This window comes from Mus caroli, chromosome 2 (assembly GCF_900094665.2).
Source record: "Mus caroli chromosome 2, CAROLI_EIJ_v1.1, whole genome shotgun sequence".
Classification (NCBI taxonomy): domain Eukaryota; kingdom Metazoa; phylum Chordata; class Mammalia; order Rodentia; family Muridae; genus Mus; species Mus caroli.
In genome coordinates, this window is record NC_034571.1 from 48,005,518 (window position 1) to 48,021,183 (window position 15,666).

Below are 15,666 nucleotides of genomic sequence, written 5' to 3' on the forward strand. Positions count from 1 at the left end.
TTTTATCTATGAGCCAACATTGAAGTAATTAAGAAAGAAATCAACCTTTTGGTAGAATCATTAAGTTGGTGCTGTGTTGTGTATAATTTACCAGCCTTAAGGACAACACTGGTGTCACACTAAAGCAACAATTCAACAAAGCCCGACCCAGAAGTGGACAGGAGCTTTACACTTTGTTTTTCACTAAGAAAAGCCTTTAAAGAGATTCCAAAAGTGGAGAGGCGGCTCACAACCCTCCCTAACTCTAGTCCCAGGGGAGCTGATGCCCTCTTCTGGCCTCGGAGTGAACCAGGCATGCATGTGGTGCATAGATGCACATGCAGACAAAACACCTATATACCTGAAACACATAAAACTTCATTAAAAGTCAAAAAAGATCCCTAAGGCCATCTTCCCCCCATTTTGCAATGTTGGGGGGGGTGAAGAAAAAGCTCTATCACTGAGTTATATCCCTAGACCAGCCACATTTACAATTATTTTTCAAAATGTGGATGAAACTTTATTTTCATCTTCAGTATACAGTACAATCATTAGTCAAATATCAAATAGCATAATGGAAATACATATTTAAATGCTAAGCAAAAAGATAATGTGTAGGTAATTTTGTAAGCAAATTACCAAATAAAAAGACAACATTGGCTGACTGTTGACTTTTCAAACATATTCCACTTTACACTCAAGGAAATGTTTTATACTATAAAATTCTATATATTTTTAGGAATTTTCTAATATATCAAGATTTATATGAAAAATGAAATTAAAAAATTTTGTTAGAAAACACTAAATATGAACCCAATGTAGAAATCTGAAGGTAAACTATTCCTTTGGCTGAAAATAAATAGCTACAAACATCTTAAAATAAGTACAGTTCAATTGGATCATGGGAAAATATATATCTTTACATATCGTATTAATACTGAAATCAGATCAATACAGATTTAATATTTTAGGCTAACAATAACTCTGCAACACAAATTTATGAATGGAAAAAAAATAAAACGGAGGAAGAAATTTCTACATATATTAAACTTCACAGACACCAATATACACTATTTATATACAGGTCATGTGGCGTATTTTAGTATTCCAAAACAGCTAAGTTTCACTGGCTGGTCCCCACTTAATGAGAACGCAGTATTTACATTGACTAAATAAAGCTTTTATAATTTAGACAATAACTGAACATGAAATGCACAAACACTAGCATGAGCTTATTAAACACAGTTTGGAAGGGAAGGGAAGACGCATTCATCTACACAAACGTTATCAAGGGCAGCTCTGGACTTTTACGTTTATTTACTTAATCTTTGAAGAGCAGAAGGCTGTTCTAGAAACAGTAAGGTACCATGTCACACGCACTCCATCCTTGTTAGGACTCAATGAGTCCAGCCTAAGGGAGAAGGCTGTGTGAAACACAGAAGGTGAGGGCTAAGGACTGAAGAGCCTTCCAGGGTCCTGCATCTGACAACCAGACACTCACAAGATACAGACTTGCAGGGACGGCCCATGCTCTCTTCTGTGCTGGCTATTTTATGCAGTAGTAGGTTCTAGAATAAAGTTTCTTTGAAAAAAAACATACTTATAACCAAGTATCATAAACAGATAAATGATAAGATTTCCAAATTGTCTCACAATGGATTTTTAATAAAGTTTAAGGGCTTAAAAAAATATACAGAAGTGCATTCATGCAAAAATTTTAAATTTTAAAAAATCCCATTTAGAACATTTCCCAGTGTAAATATCATGGATCCAAGTCCTGTGCATCTATGTTTTCTAGTTTATGTTGTGTAAAAAGCTGATATAATAAAGTAGTGTGCAAAGTTGTAAGAGAAAATTCCCTTGGGTTTGCCACCAACTCTTACAGTATGTGGCACTGTACTAAGACCTAACGTAAGACAGGAGCTTCAGACAAGCAGCTGAGCGCTGTCCTGTTAGCCTGTGTCCACCACACCGCTACCTGCTGCTTCTGCAAAGGTTCACAACTACTTCTAGGGGATGCACAATCCCTTCCCAATGCCACGTGAAAGCCTGGCACGATGACAGCTTTCTGTAGGAAAGGAACGCCCACCTCGCACGTGACACCCATGATGGTTCCTATCACATCAGATTATGGGGAGTGTCTCCTGGCTCAGATTCACTGAGAATCCCTAAGAAGGAAGTGCAGTGTCTACATATGTGGCAGGCAGGAAATCCAAAGGATAGCACCTTCATTAGACATCCACCAAAAGACACTAGAAAACAATTCTAAATACCAGGGACACGAGTATGAGAGGATGCCTCTCCTGGGGCAATCCCTGGCCCTCGTCTGTCAGAGGACTGGCTAACTGCTCCACAATATTTGCATTTACATGGTTTTCACTGGTAATGACAGAAACCATTTTGTACCTTCCAAATTGTTCGTGCTTCTGTAGACAAGTATCTGCTAATTACTACTCAGCATTACACTGAGAGCAAACCTGACAGTACTGCAAACACAACTGTAATTTAAGGAGCCAACAGGAAATATGCTGTCAAGCTAAAGGCTTGCACTAAAAGATGTTCGCCTTTTAAAATAACAGGGTGTGGGAAATTCAAGGGGTGGGGGAAGTGCAGACAAAATGTTTAAAGGTCTTCAGTGCTCCTCAAAAATCACATCTTAAGAGGAAACAACGGGTTCTTTAAAGAGAAAATTCCACACTCCTACCTCATATCGTGTAGTGTCATAAGGCTACTCAGTAAGGGCCCAGAAAGTTCAGCCAGACTAACTTAGAACATCCAAGCTGCCTTTGACCAAAAGATCAGCTTCAAGCCAAATGGACTGGAAAAAAAACTTTTATGGCCTTCAGGGTAAGGTGGGGTTTTGTGCTTTATTTATTCATGGTTCTTTTTGACTGAAAGGGGAAACTTTTAATATTTCAGATTAGAATCCCCTATATTAAACGGCACACCCACGAAGCCATTCAGCAGGTCCTGGTGTGTCTCTACAGGAGAGGCTGCTGGTGGTAGCTTGCTTGTGGCTGTGCAGCTACAGGTGCAGGAACTGCCACTGGAAAGCCGGCCAGCTGAGGCAAACCGGATGCTGTGTTCTGGAAAGAAGACACATCTGCAGACATCCCCACGGGCTGTGTGTAAGCAGCTGTACCAGCAGCTGCCTGAAGACGAGAGCTCTGGTTCATGTAAGAAGGGTTGGAGACAGTGTCCTGTCCAGTGCTGCAAATAAAGTTTCACAAAGAAAAATCACAGTTACTTTCGCTCAAGTTGCAGCAACAGATCGTCATGACAAACATGCCTTTTCCATTTTCTTTTCAAGCTTATGTAGCCATCATACTAGTAACTTTTTGGTTTTTTGGTTTTTTTTTTTTTTTTTTTTTTTTTTTTTTTGTATGTTGGTTGGTAGGTTTTTTTTCTCTGTGCAGCTCCAACTGTCTTGGAACTCACTCTGTAGACCAGGCTGGCCTTGAACTCAGGAAGGGTCAGACCCGCATGTCTCTGCCTTCTGAGTATTGAGATAAAGGCATCTACCACCACTGCCTGGGATAATTATTTTCATGTCTACACAGAAGAACAGGACTAGAGTCCAGAGTGTGAAGACAGTGCTCACTGTGAAAGCATGAAGAATGAATCTGGATCTCTAGCTAACCCCAAGACAGGGAGACAGACACAGGCTTTTTGTCTGACCAGTGTGACCAGTGTTTCAGATAAGTGAGAGACTATGCTGACAAAACTAGGTGGGTGGAGCTGGAGTGATGGCTCAGCAGGTAAGAGCACTGGTTGCTCTTCCAGAAGAGCAAGCTTGATTCCCAGCACCCACATGTCAGTTCACAACCATCTCTTAACTATTTCCAGGGGATCTCATACCTTATTTTGGCCTAGAAGGGACCAGGTACACACAGTACAGACTGACACTGAAGAAGACTGAGACTGAAGAAGACATCCTGACCTCTCTCTGGCTGCTACAAATGCCCATATGGGCAACAAACTAGCACGGTAAAGGTACCCACAGAAATATTCCTATACAGCACTCAAAATTAAAGACAAAAGGAAGGAGAGGGAGCAAGCAGTGGCAGGCACAAGTTTCGGTCACAAAAATGGCTAAAGAAGCACCTGAGACAGGGAGGAGATGGCTGGGGACGGTGAGGCTTCCACACAAGCAGTAAAGGAGGTCAAAGAGCTAACAACAGAGAAAAGCCTAGCTATAAGTGAGTAAGAAATTGACAAAAAGCAAGCTGTTTCTTCTACTTGAGATGATGGTGAGCACAGATCGATCGATCAATTGATCGATCCATCCATCCATCCATTTTTAAGGGCAAGGTCTCACTTTACAGTACTATGTAGACCAGACAGGCTTTGCACTCACAAGGATATGCGTGCCTCTTCATTCAAAGTATTAGGATTTTACATTTTTTATTTAAACCTTGAGGTTCCATGCAGTAGTTACAATGAGATGCTATCTTGTAGTCTCTTATATCTTGCAGTCTATTATAATAGACTTTCAATAATAAGCAAGGTTCACAAAGCAATAGCACGTAAGATTAGAAGGCTTATTTAACCTGCACTCTCAAAGCACTGAAGGGACTGAGGGTGCGAAGTGCGCTTGCCTGTGACTCCTGAGGCCAGCTACCAAGAAGGCAGGGCAGCCCTGCTCAAGAGGCACCCCAGACCACCACAGCCCCAAGCTTCCCTCTGACAAGAGCTTAGCACTTTCAAAATCAGAACAGTGCGGTCTGTATCAGACCCTGCATCGAGTGCTTTGGGACTGACCACACCTCTCTGCATCAGATCCCTGCGTAGAACGCTATGGGATTGACCACATACCCAAACTCACTCACACTTAAGAGGGAAACAAACCACGCCAAATGGAAGGACTCTGCTTTTCTCCTATTTCTACTATGATATAAATATATTTAAAAGATATTTATTTTTAAATCACACCAAATATGTTGCTTACAGTAGAGGATTAATGTTGATGTACCAGGCTTTCCTCCATAATACCTACTAGTACTCAGAATACCAAACCGTAGTGTAACCCACAGATACATGTGGGTCCTCTTACTTTTCAGGTAGTCCTTACAGCAACTCAAGGACTTAAGACAGAAAGGGACCTTAAAGGGCAGCTACATATTAACACTGAATGCATATTCTGTGATAGACAGGAAGATTTAAACTATGATTTTCAGAGAATGCTTGTATAGAAATATTAAACCACTGTCCAATCTTACTCCTTTTACGGGTGAAACAGTAAATTTTTTTTAATATTCAGGAGTACATACAGCTAATGTCGCTAGCACGGCTTCACTAGGCTAACTCACCACAGCACAGTACTAAGAACGCCATGGCATCAATCCCTATGAAGCACTACTACAAGAGAAAGATTTCTTTCTAGGGTCGTAAGTGTGGGTTTAAATTTTTGCAACTACCAAGGTTTAGCTGAAGTAAAGCAGCCCCATCCCACCCATCGAGAGCAGCAGTGGCCACTTCAGCAACTCCACTTAGGAGTGGGACTGGGAGAGCGGGCACGGCAGCACCCACCTTTGATCCCAGTACTCAGGAGGCAGAGGCAGGTTCATCTCTAAGAGTTCAGGCCAGTCTGGTCTACACAGTGAATTCTAGGACAGATAGGGCTATGTGGAGATACCATCTCAAACAATCAAACAAACAACGACAAAAGTAAACGTTGGAAATGTTACTGTAAGGAGAAGAGTCTGTAAGTTCCTGGAAAATTAACATAGCGCCCCAAAACTTACCTTAAATATGGAGGTTGGACGGTGTGTGCTGTTACTGAGTTCATATTTGGAGGCAGAGATCTCAGCGAGCCCATAGGATCAGGTCCTAGGTTATAGTTCTGGGCAACAGATACTTGGTGAATGCCGTGGCCCAGGTAGTTTCCACCATGCGACTGGACTGGATATGTCTATTAATCAAAGAGAAAAAAACTCTGCTTGCTATCTCAATGATTTAACTGAGCATACCTAAAACTTTTAAGACATAAAAGAAAAATGTTGAACTATTCGGGGAACAATCTGATTCTACTGATCTTTCCACACTGGAACAAAGTGGAGAGTCTCCGACTTATGATATCTAATCAATGGACTTTTTTGCAATTTGTTTAATTGTTCTTTGATTTTCCACGAGTTTGAAGAAAAATAGTGGGAGCTGTATTTTTAAGAAGGTTGGAACCTATCAAGAGTGCCTATTAACATACATCTCACCACAGAGCAGAGCCTTCCCTTGAAGGGAAACCTGTGATTACTCCACATCACCATGAGAATGACTACTCCAACTCCCCACTATTGGCTATTGGAGTGCAGGCTGAAAGAGAGGACCAGGGTGCTAGGCCCTCTCCTGCTGTGGAGTGGTAGCTAGTAGGTATGGTCTTGTAGAATTGTCACAGTGGGGGGTGGGTTTTGAGATCATGCCTGTTGTGATGACAATAGACTGAACTTCTGAACATGTAAGGCAGCCCCAATTAAACATTTGCCTTTATAAGAGTTGCCGTGGTCATGCGTGTCTTCACAGCAATGACTAAGACACCTGCCTTCAGAAGATGAGAAAGATGGAGCTATGAAATAAGACAAAGTGCATCCTTAGGAAACTGCAAAAAGTCACTGGATTCTTATGCAAACTTATGTAATTTTCACAGTAACAGCTCTGTAAGGACAGAGTCTATTAGCCTACTCATAACACATAACAGCATTCAAAAGCAATCCATATGCTTAATAAATACTATACGGTAATAATCATTGCTCTAGTTTTATTTAAAGCAAAGATTACATTAAAATCTAGAATAACAGGAATGTCAAATAAAACATTTAATATACTGATATTCTCTTTAGCAGTGACTGGCAATCCACTGCCAAAAGGCTGAGACGTAGGGACGGTTTCTGCAGCTCACCATTTGTAAGTGCACTTCCTGTGCGTAACCCATCCGCTCTTAGTTCATGTTTTTCAAAACAGAACAGGAATTTTTGAAATTTCAAACATTTCAAACATACTCACACATGAGTTAATGTATTAAGAGGCTTGTAGACGAGCTATACAAACTGCAGCCCAGAAGCCTGGGCCAGGAGTGACCTCCCTTTACAGACATGAGGCAGACATATAGGTTTCTGTACAGTGGAGCAGACATTTCTCATGTATTCTACTTTTACAGCAGCAATAAACACTTTTTAAAAAAACAGAAGTAACAGTGAAAAAACTTCAGGAATCTTTTTCTTTTACCCAGAAATCTAAGCTCATATGCAATTTTCAAAAAGTTCAGAGCATGGCATATTTGATAAATGCTTCTCCTCTGGTGTGACAGTTACCACAGTAACCATTTAAAAAAAAAACTTAGCAATTACATTGTGTTACATCATCTAATTTATGCACCCACATTCTAGTTGCTCTCCTTGGTGTCTCCTTCACACTCTCCACTGCATACCAGTTTTCATAAATTAACACGAATTTTGCTCATCCACACTTAATTTAAATGTAATTGGCCAAAATTTGAAAAATGCTTCGGAATGGGGATACTGAAAACCTTAAGTACTCTCATGTCGGCCGGAGGCGCAAAAGCATGGTAAGTACTGGGAGAGCGATGCTGCTAACGGGCAGCTTCTGGCAACGACATCCCACCGCCTGGAGCAAGGCTGCATTGTACATAGACTTTTCAGTCCTGAATCTAACGCATGCTCTGAGGACAAAAGAAGCTCATTAACTAATCTTCCAATAATTACCAAAGACATATTTGAAAGGTTTTTAAAGAAATATTTCATCTCCTTGTTAAACAGTATCTAGAGGATTTTCACAGCAGGCTCTACGTAAAAGGATCCATACTTGGGGCTAGAGAGATGGCTCAAAGGTTAAGAACACTAGCTGCTTTTTCAAAGGACCCAGGTTCAACTCCCAGCACCCACCTGGGAGCTCACAACTATATGTAACTCCTTTCTGGAGGACCTGACACCCTCATACAGACATATATCCAGACAACACATCAATGTACATACAAAATAAAAACAAATTACACACACACACACACACACACACACACACACACACGATATCTATGCTTGATTATGTAGGACTTACATCTGCAGAAAAGATGTATACCCCATATTTACTTGCTCACAGAGGCATACAAAGAACCAGAAACAGTCTTTTCAATGTGTTAAAAATGAACTGGAATGCATTTGTGAAATATCCTATTTAATCTTTATGGCAAACAGTGTTTAGACAACACTTCCTGAAACCATCAAAGTCCAGTGTCAAGGTGTATATATGAAGACCCCACCCCCCAGCCCCATACAACAGAGCCCTGACTGTGTGCTGGGAAGTCTGGATTTCAAGAACTTGGTGCTCAAGAGCGAACTTTACCAATGAATCAACCCGTTAGTGAGTCCGCGGTTGAACTGCTGTAAGAAGGTGAGGACTTGCTGGAGAAAGCAGGTCACTGGGGGCTTTGGAAGGCTGAGCCCAGGCCCCCACTACTCTGCTTCCCAGCTGCCATGAGGATGGAGTGATTATGCTCCACCATACTGCTCTTCTGGGCCAAGGAAAATGGAGCCAGCCGACTATGAGCTGAGACATCTGAAATTACCAGGCCAGCCAAATAAACTTCTTCATTTAGCTGACTTTTCTCAGGTACTTTGTCACAGTGAAGGAAAATACATACAGTTCCAGGGTTGTACATTTTTCTTTTCTTGGTTATGAGCCTAGTCTTTAACAGCTAAGCCATCTCTTCACATCTTTCCAGCCCTAGTTTCATAATTGTACTCATGGGCAACAAATCTTTAGCATTATGCTCTTACACATTTATTAAAAAAACAACAATTGAATACTTTCTCAAAAGCAAGGCTCACCTGCACTGGAACCCCAGCTGCTGTGGGCGGGTAATGTGCCGGATGCAGCTTTGAATAGACCGAGTACACAGGCGCTTCATTCACCAACTTATTGTACAGGTCCAGGGCTTCCAGCACCTTTACATTCAACTCAGACAGTTCTGAATGCCTCCTGATAGACAAGACAAGAATTTGCACAGTGACATGATGAGTGTTAAGTTTAGTTCATTTCTATTCCTACATCAGAAGGCTCTTCTCATATGCAATGAAAGGACATTCGCACAGGGAAGCTGAGAGGAGAAACTGCTGAATTCCATCAACAGGCTGGTACGTCTTTCTAATCGTATGGAAAAGTCAGATCTACACCTCATAAACTGCAATCAATTCATAATTTGGGTGCTAGAATTTAGCTTAATACATTATAGATTTATGTCAAAAGTTTAATTACAAAGAAAAATAGTGTATGTTAAATCTGTGCCTTAATTATAAATCTCACTAACACAGTAGGAGATGAAGACCCAGAGCCCCTGTGGAGTATATTATGACTTAAATAAGAGTATAATGGGAAAAAAAGACATACACATCTTACTTAGATCCTTGAAAAGACCAACTAAACTTTTTAAAAAATATTATCAAGAAAACACAAGTAAAGCCAACATATACGCAAGCTAGTCCCCATTGTTCTTTTTATGTACTTAGTGGCTTTGAGGAAGCAAATAAAACCAGCCGCCTCATTGTATAACAAAAAATCCAAGTAAGCATTTCCATACTCACGCAGGAGACATACAGCAAAAATCCTTCTGCTTGGTACACTCCTGCCTGCTCCCTAGTAATAACTGACGTGGAGAGCCACAAGTTTGTATAAGTTAAATGGCCACCTTTTGTGTGGCCTCAAACATCTATAAGTGTATACTGGATGTGATTCAGTGTGTATAAAGAGGGGTGAGAAGCAGAAGAAAGGGCCCACCACACCACACAAATGGCTGTCTCCCCTTTACTAACATGCTATCTGAGCTAACTAACAGGTGCTGTTCCTTTTCTTGCAATGATCACAAGCAAACTCTATCTTCAGAAGTATCTATCTGCTGCAAAGCACCCAGATCTACAGAGATTAGGTGCACACCTTAACAAATGTGTGACTGAGAACTGGTCTACACAACCCAGCATGCTGATGAAACACTAACACAACAGTAGAAGGCCGCGAGCACCATGCACAAAACCATCTTTCAGGAGCCAGTAACCCAGAGCAAAGGCAAGCCTTCACGGAATTACACTCAGGACTACACTAGAACAAGGAGAACAGCTGAGTCTCTTTTTGGAAGACAAGATCAAGAGCACAAAAGAAAAACCAGCAAATGAAGTAACATAGAGCCAAGTACAAACTTGTATGAAATGGGGCGAGAACTTAGAGGTTAAAGTGAGCTGGAGACTGCAGAGACAGGACTAGGATTTAAGCTGGTCCTGAGGAAGGATGGACAGGCGAGGTGAAAACGACAAAGGACAACCAAAGTACACAGAGGAAGAGTGAGAAGGCCAACCTGATGGGGAAGGCAGTAGAAAATCAGATTACAACAGTCTGGAACACAGTCAGCACACGACAGCTTTGTGATAACAAAGTGAAACGTACAAGTTAATTTCCTAACACCTCAGTTTTACTCTCACTCCCATCCCCCATGCAAATAGCAAACTGTTACTGATTTATTCGAGGAAAAATGACTTACATTTATCTTTGAATTTGTTACAGGAGCAAACAACCCATGAGCCTAAGAAGCACCGTCTGGCTAGCAGCTGTGTACGTCCCCTCTGCTATGAAACCCTGACGATAGCTAGCCGACTCATGGCTTGCCAGCCAGCTCTCATTCACTGACATCAGAAATGGGTACCCTTTAAGTTTTAATTCCTTTAGTAAAATTCTTATTTAATAAAAGTAATGCTATGCTGTCATATCTTCCACTATATACTTGACATCATCCCATATCAGCAAGTATTCTTCAATGGAAATAATTTCTACTATAAGATAGAGAATGTTTAATTTTGAAAACCAATTTCACACTGAAAGGCATTTTAGCTAGCTGCATTTTTATGGCCATAAATAGCACTGTGTTGAATACCACAACATCTGGTCACTGTATAGCCCCCCAGATTTAGTATGCATTTCAAGTGGTTTGGGTAAAGAATATTTTTAGGCCCAGGAAAATGTGTACTGATACTGCTAGCCACATGTATGGAAAACTAGTCATTTTTCCCTCAACTTTGCCAGTCTGATTACTCACTAATCATTAGTAGCAGATGTATAAGTAGGTGTGTGATACTTTCTCCAAAACTATGATCAATCTACCACTGATTATTTCAGTTTTGTAAAAAACACAAAGGACTTGTAAAAAAAAATGCTATGAAGGAGCTGGAGAGATGGCTCAATGGTTAAGAGCACTGGCTGTTCTTCTTCAGGACCTAGGTTTGATTCCCAGCTCACAGCCATCTGTAATTCCACTTCCAAGTGATCTGATACCCTCTTCTGGCCTATGCAGGCACCAGGTAGATACATAGTGCAGACATACACGGAAGCAAACGCTTACACATAAAATAAAAATAATGTCACAATACATCATGAAACAAACCATTTTTCCCTGAATGAATCATTGTTTGCCATTCCTAGTTTTTAAAAAGGTCTATTAGAAAATTAAACAACCTAATTCCTTTCTTCTTGTATGCTTTATACAGCAGTTCAACCACAAGGGGCTGGAAAGGGAGGAGAACGGAGAGTAATTCCTTCTCGCTGGACTTCATTTCTCAAACTTCTCCTTCCGAGTTCAGAGAGAGCTGGGAATATCCCTGTCCACCAGCAGGGCCGATGCCTGTTCTCAGATCAGCAAACCCAGGGAGATAGGGAACAGAAAGGGCAACAGGAACACAGAGACGTGAGAGGAGACGGGAAGTCGCCGCACTGCATTTAGTTTCCCGAATTAGAGAGATCTCGCTTGTTATAGTTACAGATGTAACTCCTGGGTCTGTCACAAGTCAATGCTCACCTAAAACGCCCATTTTCATGTTGTCCTCAATACACTTCATTCTTTACTACTTAATTCCAGCCCCCAAAACAGTGATTGGTGTGATAAAATGCAAGGGTCCACGGTTATATGCATATCACATTACTGCCACTGATGAAAATAATGTTCCCAAAATAAACAGCATTACTAGAAACCAGCTTTAAGAGTCTGCACCTGACCAGGAGCCGCAGCAGATGCTCAATCCCATGAGCACTTTCACCAGCGGTCAACCTGGTCAAAACAAGTAAGGCGCTCACCTATCAATATCTTCAAGTTTTTCATCTATCATCGGACCCATCTGTTGGCAAACATCTGTAACACAAAAATAATTACAAATGCAGAAACAGTGCAGCTTAAGTCAGTTCAACAATCTTTAAACAAGAGACTATGCAACATCATACAAAATATAGAGAAACAATCTTATGCTGGGGAAAGATGACAAAAGATCTATGACAGTACCTTTACTATCTTATATTACTATCACAGACCAGAGGCAAGGTCAACGTCAGGATAACAATGTCATCATGGTCCTGGAGTCACCGAGCAAGTTTAGAGGCTGTGACAGTCACCCCAAAGTCTGAAGAGTCTCTACAGAACCCTTAGCTAAGTGACGGGAACACAATCCGTATGTATAAAGTAGGTACAAACATGCACAAACATGAAATAATAAGACTTTCCACTTATGTGAGACTGTTTGCAATGCAGGGCTGATAAGACAGCTACGCAGATAAAGGAGCTATACAAGCCTGGTGACCTGAGCTTGATCCTAGGAACACTCATGTGGAACAGACAGCCAGCTCCCCAGTAATAGCCTCTGGCTTCCACATGTGTATACGACATGCATGCTCACCCACACATACACAATGCACATCCATGGGTGTGTGAGGGCACATACGTCAATAAAAATGCAAACACTTCATGTATTTCCAACTGTAAACAAGTATAACAGAGAAATGCTCCATATTCATAACCAAGCTATCTTATTTAAAAAAATTAAGATTTATCTATTTACTGTTTTCTTCTTCTTTTTTTTTTTTTTTTTTTTTAAAAAAGATATTTTTTTGGTTTTTTAGGTTTTTTTTTGACAGAGTCTCACTCCATAGTCTAGACTGGCCTTAATTAGCCTTCTTCATGCTGGAATTATATGTACAATCCCAGAAGCCCAAAGTACTGGGATTTTTGTTTGTTTGTTTCTCTGGTTGATTGCTGGTTGGTTATTTGGTTAGAAACCCAAGAAGGGTTCCTAAAACACAAAAGAATATCTGTTTTTGCTTTAAACTTAGAGACTAAATGACATACATTCAGAAGACAGTTAAACAATAAACTTTTACACTTTGATTTAATTTAATATGATTTTTTGTTTTTTGTTTGTTTTCAAGACAGGGTTTCTTTGTGTGGCCCTGACTGTCCTGGAACTCAAAAATCTGCCTGTCTCTGCCTCCCTAGTGTTTGGTTTAAAGGCATGAGCCACTACCACCTACCTGTCTATGCTGTTATTTCTAATTCTGCCTTTTCGTTGGCCAATTTCACCAGTGATCTTACAGAAATACAAAGACTGCTTTTGTGAAATGGATATAGGCTGTGACAATATCTTCCAACTGACATTTCTATTATTTTACTACACAAGTCTGTTTCTCACAAGAATTTCAAATCTCAAAAAGCAAACAGGAAGCAGAAAAAAACTTCAAAACACCATAAACAGGTAATCTATATGTTAAAACACCATAAATAGGTAATCTATATGTTAAAACACTATAAACAGGTAATATATACTTTAAGCAACATTAAGGTGAGTTCAACATTAACTAAATACCTTCCAAGTCCAAGAGGTCTTGGGAGTCGGGTTTTGAATCTTTTGGATCTATGCTCTGGAGAATCTGCAGGGCTCTATCCATTTTACCCTAGGATGAAATCAGGAGATGCTGAGAAGTCTGAAGGGTTAACCACGGTGGATGGAAAGCACTGTGCCCACATACTCCAAAAAGATAGCATTATTTTTAAAACATCTTGGTAGTTTATTAAACAAAAGGTCGATACCTCATCTATATAAACAGGCTCGGGTTCTGATTTCTTAATTTCTTCCACATCATCATCAATTACATTCAATTTGTCCACCGTTGCTACAGAAACAAAACAAGTTTTAAGTTTTCAGCATTACAATTTAGTCATTAAATTTCTAAGTGGTCTATTATTATCCATAGGAGAAAAGTAGAAGCTCCTTAGTCATCACACTTCATAATCAATATATTACACACAGTCATTCATTTACGCCACAATATTTACTCAGCACGCACAGTGTGCCAAACCTCCTTCCCAGTGCTTAGATGCATGTAGGGAGTGAACAGAATCTTCTGGTGTTGGTGGAACTCACAGTCAAGTGGGACAGAGCAGTATCCATGGGCTCTGTCACTACAGCTACTTTCATGAAAACTGTTACTGCTGAGATGAATAAATATACAAGCGAATAGATTTTTATGACTAAGCCAGTTTCTCTTATAACAGTGTTCCATCTATACTCTGACCTCCTATATTTATAAATAAAAAAAACAACTCAACCTGTATTTCCTATTTGAACAAAATATAGACCCAACTTAACCTAACTCTGAGTTAAAATAGTATAAATTACAACAAAAAAGCATTTCATAAAGAGAATGTTTTAAAATAATTTATAAATACGCATATCTGAAAACTACTCAGTACAAGTTCCCTGGAGCACTGTTAGAATGTACCTAATTTTAACTAAACTTTGATGGAAACAAAATTAGTACAAAAAACAATGTATCTAAAGGACAGGTCCAGCAGAATCCTGCTGTAAGTATTTGGCTAACTTTGAATAAATCACATGTAAAGAGAGCTCAACAAGGCACAGAGATACAGTGAGGGTCAAGACACCTTTCGTGCAGGGCATGGTGGCACATACCTTTAATTTCAGCACTGGGAGGCACAAGCAGGTGGATCTCTGTGAGTTCAAGGCCAGCCTGATCTATAAAGAGTGTCCAGGACAGCTAGAACTCTGTTACACAGAGAAACTGTCTCAAAAAAACAAAACATAAAGAGTACCTTTTACTATTTAAAATGTTACTGAAGAGAGGCTGGAATCTAACCTAGGGCATTGCACAGGCTAGGAAATCATTTTACTAGACTATAGGCCAGTCTCTTCCAACTATTCTAAGAGGAAAATCAGTGAATTGGATGTTTTCTATGTTTTGTAAAGTTATCTGAAAAGTTCCCAAGGCTCCTATCAACTAAGAAAGCCAAAGTAGATTGTTTGTTTTGTTGTTGTTGTTGTTTTGTTTTTGTTTTTTTTTTTTTTGGTCCTTACTGGCCAGAAACTCACTATGTAGACTAGGTGAGTCAGGAACTCAGACATCTGCCTGCCTCTGCCTCCCAAGGGCTGGGATTAAAGGCGTGTGCTGCCACGCCCAGTCCCATCCACTCTCAGAAGCCAATAATAAACTCAAAGGAAGATAACTTCAATAGACTGGAGCTTCTTTGGGAAACGAATGCCTTTGCTACCTTACCTGTCTCAACCTCTGCGCTTAAGTCGGTCGTTACAAAGTTGGAGGGGAAGAGTCCTGTTCCTCTGTGATTTTCTCCTTGCCACCAGTTGGCGTCACTGAAAACAGCATGAGAAAGGTCATTTGTTACCCTCTATCCTGTCGACAGAAAACTGAACAGCTACTGGACTTTCCCATTTGTTCCCATCCAGCTATACATAAGAATTGTTTTCCGGGGCTGGTGAGATGGCTCAGTGGGTAAGAGCACCCGACTGCTCTTCCGAAGGTCCAGAGTTCTAATCCCAGCAACCACATGGTGGCTCACAA

At 40.4% G+C, this 15,666-nt stretch overlaps 1 protein-coding gene across 4 annotated transcripts in view; it reads right to left on the minus strand.

Annotated features, from left to right (window-relative positions):
• Positions 1-1,623: 1,623 nt before the first annotated feature.
• Positions 1,624-15,666, minus strand: part of Stam2 (signal transducing adaptor molecule 2) — a 44,535-nt gene continuing 30,492 nt past the window's right edge. For 3 of the 4 annotated variants that reach the window (XM_029473874.1, XM_029473875.1, XM_029473873.1), the window contains 7 exons: positions 15,364-15,458; positions 13,880-13,962; positions 13,656-13,743; positions 12,100-12,154; positions 8,817-8,967; positions 5,724-5,890; positions 2,796-3,189 (listed from right to left, as the gene is read on the minus strand). In XM_029473874.1, the coding sequence (XP_029329734.1) occupies positions 2,961-3,189; positions 5,724-5,890; positions 8,817-8,967; positions 12,100-12,154; positions 13,656-13,743; positions 13,880-13,962; positions 15,364-15,458 (868 nt within the window). In that variant the 3' untranslated portion in view covers positions 2,796-2,960. Of the gene's footprint in view, positions 3,190-5,723; positions 5,891-8,816; positions 8,968-12,099; positions 12,155-13,655; positions 13,744-13,879; positions 13,963-15,363; positions 15,459-15,666 lie in introns of all 4 variants that reach the window. The other variant, XM_021156052.2, reaches the window with a different exon arrangement.